General features: G+C 40.5%; 1 protein-coding gene across 1 annotated transcript in view; it reads left to right on the forward strand.

Moving 5' to 3' along the window:
• The window catches only part of LOC139004885 (A disintegrin and metallopeptidase domain 3-like), a 76,316-nt gene that overhangs the window by 7,810 nt on the left and 56,049 nt on the right, over window positions 1–12,457 (forward strand). Inside the window, exons 3-4 of the mRNA XM_070407389.1 lie at window positions 3,239–3,294; window positions 7,848–7,926. Of these exons, the coding sequence (XP_070263490.1) occupies window positions 3,239–3,294; window positions 7,848–7,926 (135 nt within the window). The remainder of the gene's footprint in view (window positions 1–3,238; window positions 3,295–7,847; window positions 7,927–12,457) is intronic.

The raw sequence follows: 12,457 nt of genomic DNA on the forward strand, positions 1-12,457 counted from the left end.
GATAAATAATTCCATGTCTTAATGATAAATATATTACTCTAACAAGAAGTCATAATAATCTTAAAAATATTTGAAGAATATTTATAAAAATATTTGAAGAAATACAATATGTCATTATATATTACGAGAGGCCCTGTGCATGTAATTCATCCCTAGGCCTGGCCGGCGATCGAAATGTGAGTGTCTGGCATGGAAGGGCAGGTCCAAGCTGACCTCTGGGCCCTGGGCAGCACCTGGGCCCCCGGGCCTCCGCATGCCCCCATCTGCTTGAGTCATGGCGCCTGAGTAATGGAGCCTGAGTCCCCCCATGAAGATGCAGTGAGCGTTGCCAGACGCCACGGGCTGGGGTTCAGCTTGGGCCTCTGGGCTGCCCAGCGGCCCTGCAGGGAAGCCGAGCGGGCAGCGTTCTCTCTCCCAGCCAGCCTCGCAGACCGGCTCCTGCGTGAACCCACAGGGAGCCCGACCGGCCCCTGCTGTCCCAGCGGCTGCACCCAGAAGAGGCCATGTGGGTGCAAGTGGGCTCCTTGCGGTTGCCCAGCATCTGAGTGCAGGGGCTTCCCTGGCACTCAAGCGCTGGCATCCCGGGCCCCTGCTCGTACCCACCCTGGCCTGGCGCCATCCGCTCACCTGCTCCACCATCCTGCTGTGGTCCCGCTCTTGTCAGTGCCCATGGGCGGGGGGACGCAGCGCCTCCACTGTCCCCTGCTGCTAGCACCACATCACCAACACCTGCCATGTTCCCCGCCGCCCCCTGGTGGTCAGCACACGTCATAGCGAGTGGTTGAACTCCTAGTAGAACTTCCCGTTGAGGGGACAATTTACATATTAGGCTTTTATTATATAGGATTTTATAATCATGAAAATATTTGTATTAATAATTTAATAAGTTACCCACAAAATCCTGCTAGTCAAAAGGTTTTAAGGCTTTAAACAATATTCAAGGAAAGATAAATATCTTTTTCAGATAATAGAACATAAATTAACAAATCCTTCAGATTTTTAGTATCATTTTAAGAGATCAATGTAACGGTTATATAGAAGATAAATAAAGTGTGAGAAAAGAAAGTTATAGGTCCTTTCAAAAGTGAAAGTAGCAAATAATTGTAAAACATTATGACCAAGTAGCTTTACTCTCTGCAGGAGAGTAATCCTAGAAAAATTTATTCAAATAACTCATCACACTAACATTTTAAAAAGTCGATGACTGTATTCAAAAAGAGCATTTTATAAAATTATTCACACATTTACACACACACTCGCCAAATACTCACAAAATATTTTACTTTAGAAGAGAAAGATTCAATGTGATTTACATGAATCTAAGTAAAATAGCAGCACCAACAACAGGAAACTGTCATGTTTAATGTTATAAACAGTATAGAATTTCATTTTAGGGCCAGAGTAAGATGGAGTGCCTATATTTCCATTTTATTCAATAACTTATAATATAAAATTAAGGAACAGAAATGTAGAACAAGTAGGGTTTAGAATGTAAAACAGGACCAGCTATTGCATGCACCAGGCTTCTGCCTTGAATAACTGGGTAACTGTTTACTTGGTGATGCCATTATCTGATTTCTACAATATAGAAGACAAATTATACAGATTTATTTTCAAATAATAGAATGTAGATAGGATACTAAATGAAGTAGTACTCAAATCTATTCTTTTTCTACATAATTTGTATATATACAAGTAAAGTCACAAAACACATCATGAAATGTATTCAACCTGTAAATTGAAACTTGGTTTTATCTTTCAGAATGTATCTCTAGCAAAAAAAAGTGAGTCAGAGAAAGACAAGTATCATGTGATCTCACTCATATGTGGAATCTAATGAACAAAATAAACTCTTGAACAAAATAGATCCCCAAACACAGAAGCATGGAACAGATTTTCAAATCTCAGAGGGAAGGAGCTGGTGGGTGGGTGGGAAGAGATCAGCAAAGAACTTGTATGCATATATGCATAACCCACGGACACAGAATATAGGGTAGTGAAGGCCTGGGTTAGGGGCTGATGGGAACAGGCTATAAGGGGTCAATGGGAGACCTGTGTAATACTTTCAACAATAAAGATAAAAAAATGCACGTCTAAATTTTAGATGAATATGTAAAATTAAAAAATACATATTCCATCAAAATAAATCAAAAGATAAAACTGAAAACATCAAAAGTAAGTTGGTGCAACTATATTAGTATCAAAGTAGAATTTAAGAAACACTTTTAGAAATAAAAGCTATTGATAATGTGATTAATTTATCCTGAAGATATCAACATACTAAATCTGTTTGCACCGAAAAACAAAGCTCCGAAAATATGCAGGGCCAAAAACTCAGATTAAAAGAAGAAAGAAACAATGTCACAATAATCTTGGAAATGCACACACATCTTTTTTAATAGACTACAGAAGGTTGAACACTATAAGTTGAAAATGACATTATCCTAAAATTGCACCCAATGACAAAATTCACGTTCTTTGCAAACATGGAACCTTTACCAGAATTAACTACGTGCTACCCCATAAGAAATGGATATGTTTTATGCTGATGCTCTGGGTTCTCTGAGTTGTAATCTCTGAGGGGATTTGTGTAAATTAGGGTTTGCTCTTGTGATGAGCACTGTGGAAGGGGAGGGAAAAACCCAGGGGTGGGGAGAGCATCAACTGAGTCTCAATAAGAGGGAAGCTGGCATGACCCATGGAAAGATCTGGAGTTGGGGTGAGGGGGCTTCTTATTAAACGTGGACTGTCCCTGAACGTTGTGAGGCAAATCCTGGAGAGAACAGCAAGGTGAAAGGCTGTGTGCAGGCAGTGTTTCTGGCAGTTATGGCTACTCCCTTTCACCTTAAAAGGGGAGCTGCATTATAGTCCTCGGATTTTCCATGTATCTGTGCTAGAAGCTGGAAAGTAGAAAAAAAGATAATAAAATTCAAGTTTCTTCAAGGTTCTTCAGCATTTCTAAATATAACCATTTTAAATTACATTTGATTATGATATGTAATAAATGCCAATGACTAATGCTCTTAATTTGAAATAGATTTAGACTCCTTGAATTTCTGTCATACATTCTGCGATTAAAGAAAGATAGCAATATACTTTTATATGTGTATATAATTTTGACACACGCATGATACAATTTTGGTTTACATGAATGAGTACATTTTTAAAAAGTATGGCTTTTGACTTGAAGAATTTCACCTTTTTAATGATTACTTTCTCTCTGAATACTCTGTTGTAGGTCATTTATGCCATCCAGATTAACAGGAAAACATACTCTCTCCATCTTAAAAAACAGTAAGTGAACATTCTTTTTTCATATAGTTGTTTTTAGTGTCTTAAATTTGTATAGTCACTATCCTAAATTGAGACTAAACAAAAACATGAATATTTCATTTGTTTAACATGTTATATCTTCTTCATGAATCATGTTAGACTAGAATTTCAGCCTTGATTTTGAGATTTGAAATTTAATTTTAAGCCAAATTCTAACTTAATGATGTAAATATTAAGGTATGTTAGATATATTAAGATTACTCTGTGTAACTCCTTAAAATGCAACCACAATTGCAACAATTAAGGGTATAATTTTATTTGACTATGTTTAGCTTTTTTTGTCTTCATGTTACTTCACATATTTATATGATTTTAAGACTTTTACTTGATATTCTACAATACCTATTTTTCACTTTGCAATAGCATGTATTTTTAATGTCTTAAATATTCTATTATCTATCTTCACTCTAGGAAATCAATATTAATAATTTTGTGTGTACTTTTCTCAATTTTCTATTTAAATTTCATTCTTCTATTAGACAAAACCTATCCCCATGTTTTTTATGAAAGTGGAAATAGGGTATTGCAACTGGCAAGTCTTATAAAAATGATGCTTATTTTCCTGCTCTTTGTATATTTTGTAACTCATTCTTTAATAGATAACATTAGAAAATATGTAATATTGATAGGTAATGAGGTAATTTCCAGGGATTGTTGCTAATGAGTCCTTCAATAAGCATTCTTGTATGTATATTTTTATTTAAATAGAATTTGTTTGGTAGCCTTGATATTAAGAAATAGGTTTTTGAAACAAGGAATGTGAATAATAATGACAATAATGATGATAATAAAAACAACAAAAGTAACTGGCATTTATTGAACACATACCATTTGCTGGGCATATTTCTAAGCAATTTGCATGTAGTAACTGATTTAATATTCACATTTTCTAGTATATTAAGATTTTTAGAGACATTGCCAGTGTCTTTCTGAAAAGATGGTAGCAACTTAGATTTCCAAAAGCTTGCATGATGTACTAAAATATTTGATTTCATCTTAACATCAGTTTGTATTTCCCTAAATAATTACTCTGAACATTTATCTATATGTGGCTTGCATATTCATATAATTTTCTCATTATATATTTTTAAATTTACTTTACTTAGTAGAGCAGTTTTAGGTTTATAGCAAAGTTGACTGGAATGCACAGATATTTCACATGCCCTCTGCCCCACGTTAACAACAACCTCCATCAAAATGATATATTTTTATAATTGACTAGAGGCCCAGTGCATGAAATTCAGCAGGGTCTGCTGGAGGGAGGGGCCACAGGAAGTTGGCCGGCTGGCTCTGCTCCCTGGTCGAACTCCCGGTTGAACTCCCAGTTGAGGGGACAATTTGCATATTAGGCTTTTATTATATAGGATTATCCTGGCTTGACATATCATTATCACCCGAAGTCCATAGTTTATATTAGATCAATATTTTTTATGCTGTTTTTTTCTTTTGAATGATAAAAAAATGTATAATTCTGAGAATAATTTAAATAATTAATGACAAACATGTAGGAAGGCTGAACTTTTGTAGCATGTTCATATTGGGTTTGTCTACAGAGATTCTTTAGGTTAGCTTAGGAAACGTGAGTGGTAACACTAGTATCCTATTTCTTAAGAAAGGCTTTGAGAACTATTGCATGCTTCTACAATTATTTTTCTCTCTCTGCTAAAAGGAAGATGTGTTCCAAGGAGAGCCATGCCTTTTGCTGGATTCCAAAGTGAAGGTAGCATGTGGCTGAACCTGAAGTAAATGTGCAAAAAACATCCATTGCTGTTTTAAGGCAATGAGAACACAGGGGCTGTGTTTATCACAGCATCCTATCTAATAATAGACAAACACGGTAATTAACCATACCTCCGACATGCTTCCCATTGGCTAATCAGGGAGATATGCAAATTAACTGCCAACCAAGATGGCGGCCAGCAGCCATACAGCTGAATCGAACAGGAGGCTTGCTTGCTCCAGTGATGGAGGAAGCCAAGGTTCCCCACCTGCCGCTGCTGGGCTCTGAGCTGCACTCTAAGAAACAATGTTGCAATTATAGAAGCTAAACAAACCCCAGAAACCTGCTTTCAGCCAGCTGGGCCTCAGAGCTGGAGCTGCAACAGTGTTTCAATTATAGAAGCCAAACAAACCCAGATACCTGCTTTCAGCAGCCGAGGTCTCAGAGCTGGAGCCGAGCCTCAGAGGTAAAGCCGGCTCTCAGTTCCAGTGACAGCCATAGAAGGTAAATAAATCCCAGAATAAAAAATAAAAAAGGAGAGGTTGGGAGCTTCAGTCACCCGCAAGCCTGAAAATAGCCCTCAGCCCCTCACCCAGACTGGCCAGGTGCCCCAGTGGGGACTCCCACCCTGAAGGGGGTGTGACCAGCTGCAAACAGCCATCATCCCCTCATCCAGGCTGGCCAGGCACCCAAGCGGGATGCGCACCCTGATCCAGGACACTCTTCAGGGCAAACTAGCGGGCCCCCACCCATGCACCAGGCCTCTATCCTATATAGTAAAAGGGTAATATGCAAACTGACCCTAACAGCAGAAGGACTGGGAATGACTGGTCACTATGACACACACTCACCACTAGGAGGCAGACGCTCAATGCAGGAGCTGCCCTCTGGTGGTCAGGGCACTCTCACATGGAAGGAGCTCTGCTCAGCCACAAGCCAGGCTGATGGCTGCCAGTACAGCGGTGGTGGTGGGAGCCTCTCCTGCCTCCTCAGCAGCGTTAAGGATGTCTGACTGCGGTTTAGACCTGCTCCCCACTGGCAAGTGGACATCCCCCAAGGGCTGCCAGGCTGCCAGAGGGATGTCTGATTGCCATTTTAGGCCCAATTCCCTGGGGAGCGGGCCTAAGCCAGCAGGTGGTCATCCCCTGAGGGGTCCCAGACTGCGAGAGGGCACAGGCCGGGCTGAGGGACCCCCTTTCCCCCCCGAGTGCACAAATTTTTGTGCACCGGGCCTCTAGTCTATATATATAAGAGCCTAAGCGACCGTTATGACCAAACAATTGAAATAACAAGAACGACTAGAAGACTGGTTGACCAGTGGCTATGATGCGCACTGACCAGCAGGTTTCAGATGCTCAACGCAGGAGCTGCCCCCTGGTGGTCAGTGTGCTCACACAGCCAACCTGCCATGGCCCTTCTCCCTGGCTGGCCAACCTACTGCGGCCTGGCTCCTCGGCCAACCAACAACCCACAGCCCCTCCTCCCAGCTGGCCAACCTCCCGTGGCCCCTGCCACTGGCTGGCCAACCTTCTGCAGACCGTCCCCCTGGATGACCAACCTCTTGAGGTCCCTCCCCTTTGCTGGCTGTCCCCCCAATAGGCCCTGATCTGGAGGCCAGCTGGCCAACCTCCTGGGGTTTCTCTCCATGGCCGGCCGGCCCCCCCAATAGACCTTGGTCACCGGCCAGGCCTAGGGACCCCATCTGTGCACAAATTCGTGCATTGGGCCTCTAGTCCTATATAATCCTATAAAATAAAAGACTAATATGCTAAGTGTCCAGTCATCTGGTCGTCCATTCAACCAATAAAAGAGTAATATGCTAATGATATGCTAAGGCCACTCAACTGCTTGCTATGACATGCACTGACCACAGTGGGTAGACGCTCTGACTGGTAGGTTAGGTTGCTGCTGGAGTCTGGCTGATCGGGACTGAATGAGACAGGCCGGACATGACCTGGAGCTCTCCCGCAGTCCCTCCCTGGCTGGCCAACCTCCTGTGTCCCTCCCCAGCCCCGATTATGCACCAGTGGGGTCCCTCGGCCTGGTCTGCACCCTCTAGCAATTTGAGACCCCTCAGTGGATGTTGGAGAGCTGGTTTGGCCCAAACCCCCAAACACAGGAGCTGCCCCCTGATAGTCAGTGCACCCCCACAGGGGGAGCGCCACTCAGCCAGAAGCTGGGCTCATGGCTGGGGAGCGCAGCGGCCGTGGCAGGAGCCTCTTCTGCCTCTGTGCCAGTGATAAGGATGTCTGACTGCTGGCTTAGGGGACCAGGCCTAAGCCGGCAGGTGGACATCCCCTGAGGGCTCCTGGACTGTGATAGGGCACAGGCCAAGCTGAAGGACTCCCCCCACCCAAGTGCACTGATTTCATGCACTGGGCCTCTAGTAAATTTATAAAAACTAATGATAAATGCATATTTTTTTGTCATTATCAGTGGATGGATACCTTTTAGTAAATATTAACTGGCATACTTATGTTATTAGATTTATTGATGGTTAAATTTAAAAGTAAACTTTGTGGTGGGAACCTAGTAGCTTTGGTTTTTACTTCAGGTGAAGTTGTGTTATTGCAGCTTCCATACTGGTGTATGGTTATACTGGTTATTCTTTTCTTTTATACACACATTATGCTATTAGAAAGCAATTTCGATCATGGAAAGATGAGTCCATTTAATTTTTTGGATATTTGAGCTTGTATAATTGACAGTAAATTTTGTTTGATTTCATGATTCTGTAACTTAATTTTATCAATGAAATTAATACCATGAAATGTCATTATCTTGGTTGAATTAGGTCATTTTTACATCCTCATTTCCTGGTATATTCATACAATAAGTCAGGAAAGTTGTATCCAGATTCTTCATTTGAAAAGGTAAGTTTTGCTTTTATACTGTGTAGATTATATGTTTTACATGGTTAATATGCCATCGGTGGGGAGAAAAATACTGTTTTATACTCCACAGTATTATTGGGCAAACAGATAAAAAAATCCAAGTATAATGTGGCAGTTACAATAAAATCATATGGAATAGAACAACTACTTTTTATTTATTTTTATTTTTTTATTTTTTATTTTTTGGAAATTGTGAAGTTTCTATTTATTTAAAGGCATTTTAGGTAAAAGGCATCATGCACACACATATATGCAGGATTAATTCGAACCACAGAAGATTCATGGTGCAGAAGTACACAGGCTCTAGCAATATATTTCATTCGAGAAAAGTTTTCCTATGTAGCTTCCCCCTTGCTATTTCTACCCTAGAAGGAATAAATAAAAGGTAGAATTATTATTATGATGGTATCAAATTCTATCCCCTGTGGTCACAGTTATAGTACCTGTTCTTTTTTTTTTATTTATTTTTATTTTTATTTTTTTTATTTTTGGCTAAAAGTATTACAAAGGGTATTACATAAGTGTCCTTTTTTCCCCCCCGCCCTTGAAAAACCCCTGCCCTCCCTTACCCCCCAGTGTCTTATGTCCATTAGTTATGCTTATATGGATGCATACAAGTCCTTCGGTTGATCTCTTACTCCCCTTCCTCCTGTCCCCCAACCCTCCCTGGCCTTCCCACTGCAGTTTGACAATCAGTTTGAGGCAGCTCTGCAACTACTTTTTAAATTTAAAATTTAGGAGTTGCTTATTCAAGATGGTCATTTAATATCTGGAAGTATTAGTAGGAGTTTGAGAAGAAACAAACAAACAAACAAACAAAAAATAGATGAAGGTGCTAAAAAAAAGCTAAAAACCCCCAAACACATTGAGTAGTTTTAATTGATATATCCTCGGATCTGAGCGGGGAGGTAATGATGGAAATTGTAGATTGACCACTGAGAAACTGAGGACACAAAAACATATTAGGTACAGAAACTGAATATGTTCAGCGTGAAACATAGGAATTTCAATTATAACCCAAGATGCAGGTAGGAGTGAAAAAATTTTCAAAGCATGTGAGAAAGTTAGCTTTAGTCTGAAAGGTTTTCATTTTGCCAGAACATATGATTGGGAAGAAACCAATGTTTGACAAATGATTGGCCAAATTCAATTTCTGTATTGAAATTGAGAGATTAAAATATATGCATTGTGGTGGGAGCCAGGTGGAGGGGGGGGGGACAGGGAGAAAATGGGGGACATCTGTAATACTCTCAACAATAAAAATAAATTAAAAACAAAATAAGTAAACAAAAAATGGTATCTGGTATAGCATGTTATACTCACCATCTACAGGTAGAAAGCACAACATGAGGTATTATACATGAGGTACCTGTTTTTAGATATTTGACAATAGGCAGGTCAGGAATTTTCTCTGTGAGAAAAAAGGCACCTAGAAAGTGAGTTTCACATTCAACTTGACTCTCTGACTGTGAATACTGTCATAAGCGCTGCATAGGGAGGTGGAACCAAGCAGACACTGAGATTAGAGTTCAGGGATGCTGCAGCCGTTAGGAACTGGAAGGAGAAAGGGCTAGAGGTGACTGTTTTGGTGGGAGTGTAGTTGCCTTGTGTGCTTGCTTGAGGATTAGGCAGCATATGTGCTGGGTAAGACTCTACTGAAGGGTACAGAGTAAAATGGAAATAATACTATAGGCCAGTGGTTTTTAACCTTGTTTATCTCATGGCTCACATTAACTAATTACCGAAATTTTTCAGCTCACCAAAAATATATATTATTTTTGGCTGATCTGACAAAAAATAGGTATAGTTTTGATTCATTTACACTGGATGGCTATTGTTGTGTTGGCTGCTGTCATTATTTTTATTTCACAATCTAATGGAAAAGAGAACTGTGCTCCTGACTAACAGTCAGGTATGGCATGTTTTAAAAATTCTTGCAGCACGCTGGTTACAAATCGTTACTCTGGGTCAAACAATACTGAGAGATAATGGATTGTCCAGCCCAGTTAGCTTAGTGTGAGTAGGCATTCAGCTGAGACCAAAAGGGATCTAGAGTAATATCACCCCCATTCTTCACCCCATAGCCCGAAGCCCAGCAATGAGAGGAGTAAGGAGGGTTACCATTAAATTAATTGCCTTCCTCTACAAAATGCAACCTCTATAAAGGGTTCCAACATTGTAGAGGAAGATAATAGTTGACTTGAGGGCAGAAATCAAAGAGTAGGAAAATTTAAAGGCCAGAAATTAGTTCCTTAAAACAACTAAAAATTAATAATCCTAGTAAGACTTCTGCAGAATAATAAGTAAATCCATCAGTATTAGGGATGAAAGTAGATTTTATTAGTCATAGAGAAAAATATTTGGGAGTATTGTAAATGCTTTACAGCAATAATTCTGTTAATTTAGATAAAATGTAAATTTTTATTTCTCTGGAGTACAAACCCATGTATATGATTGGCAGGCTATATGGAAGGTATAGGTTTATATTTTAAAAGAAATTACCAAAATATTTGTCAGAGTGCTGTACTATCTTACACTTCCAGTGGCAATGTATGAGAGATGAGTGTCTGCATTCTGGCCACTGTTTGATCACTATTCAAGATTTTAAAAAAATATCCCTTCTGATAGATGTGTAGTGATATCTCCTGTGATTCTGATTTGCATTTCCCAGTGACTAATGATGTTGGACATATTTTCATGTGCTAATTAGTGAAATGTCCATGAAATGAGTTTTACCAATTTTCTAGTTTGATTGGTTGGTTTTTTATTGTTAATTTTTGAGCAATTTATAGATTCTAAATACAGGTATGTATTATGCAAATATGTATTATGCTAGATATGCAGTATGCAGATATTTTCTCCTATATTGTAATTTTTCTTTTCTTTTTTTTAATCTTTAATTTCTTTATTGGTTAAGGTATTGTTGGTTAAGGTATTACAAATGTGTCCTCATTTCCCCATGAACCCCCAACTTTCCCCCCCACACACACACTCATGCTCTCATCCCCCTGTTGTCCGTGTCCATTGGTTTGGCTTATATGCATGCATACAAGTCCTTTAGTTGATCTTTTCCCCTTACCCCCCCCCCCCCCCCCACTACTTTCCCTCTGGGGATTGATAATCTGATCGCTGCTTCTCTGTCTTTGGATCTGTCCCTGTTCATCAGTCTATGTTCTCTATATTCCACAAATGAGTGAGATCATGTGGTATTTGTCTTTCTCTGACTGGCTAATTTTGCTAAGCATAATGCTCTCCAGTTCCATCCATGCTGTTGCAAATGGCAAGAGTTCCTTCTTTTTTACCGCCGCATAGTATTCCATTGTGTAGATGTACCACAGTTTTTAATCCACTCATCTGCTGATGGGCACTTAGGCTGTTTCCAAATCTTAGCTATGGTAAATTGAGCTGCTATGAACATAGGGGTGCATATATCTTTTCTGATTGGTGTATCTGGCTTCTTGGGATGTAATTTTTCTTTTCATCCTTTTTATAAGGTCTCTCATTGATCAGACATTTTTGCATTGTTCTCTTGGGCTCAGTGAGCATGTTCAGGAGAGTTCATTTTAATTCTCTGTCAGATAAATCATTTAACTTAGTTTCATTAGGGTCAGTTTTGGAGATTTATCTTATTCCTTTGTGTGAGACATCTTTTCCTGATTGTTTTATTAATTCACTGTTTTGGTGTCTGCTTCTTAGAAGGCTCTCTCAGCCTTCACTTTGGGGGAGTACAGAAGAGGATCCCACAGAACATCCTGGAAAGAGATTTGGGGGCCTTCACTAGCACTTTGCCATCTTTTGGGCAAAGCAGGCATCTATTTATTCCTGCCTTCTCTGTGCTGCTCAGCAGAAAGGACCAGTGGCATTTACCATCCCGAGCTGCTGCCTCTGTTCTTTCCCTGACAACCAGAGTGTGCGGGACTCATCAGGGCTCCAGGATTGGTGAGACAGATGCTAGTTCCTTGAGCAATTGTGGTGAATGGAGGCACTGCATGCGTGGATCAACTCTTTCCTACCCCAGGAGGAAGCACAGAGCTGGGATTTTCCATCCATACACTCTGGGCAGAGTTGGGGTGGGGATGAATCAACAGTGGCTGGTAGCCATCGCCTCTATTGCCTGGGTGGCTAGACTGTGTTGAACCCATCAGATCTCCAGGACTCCTGTCACAGATACTAGTTCTTTGGGTCAGCCCCTCAGAAACATTAGGGCCCTGGCCTTGTGAGCAAACTGCTTCCCACCCATCAGTAGGACGGTAACTAGAGGATGTCTTTCTGATCATATGGCCGGGTTCTGGGGCAGAGTTTTGGTGAAAAGGTCTCGCAACACTCCCTACTGGCTTTGGTAACTGATTTTTCACTCTTTTACGTTGTGCAAGAGGCTTTCTATTTGTTTCTGGTTTCTCACAAAGGGAAACTGTGAAGTGTTGCTGAATTGGTGTGTTTGTTGGGGGATGGAGGAGCCAGGGCTCCTTACTCCACCATCGAATTTAATTTCGATGTTCATTGTAACACA

This window comes from Myotis yumanensis, unplaced genomic scaffold (assembly GCF_028538775.1).
Source record: "Myotis yumanensis isolate MYYU_CA2020_CCGP unplaced genomic scaffold, mMyoYum1.0.hap1 SCAF_3, whole genome shotgun sequence".
Lineage (NCBI taxonomy): Eukaryota > Metazoa > Chordata > Mammalia > Chiroptera > Vespertilionidae > Myotis > Myotis yumanensis.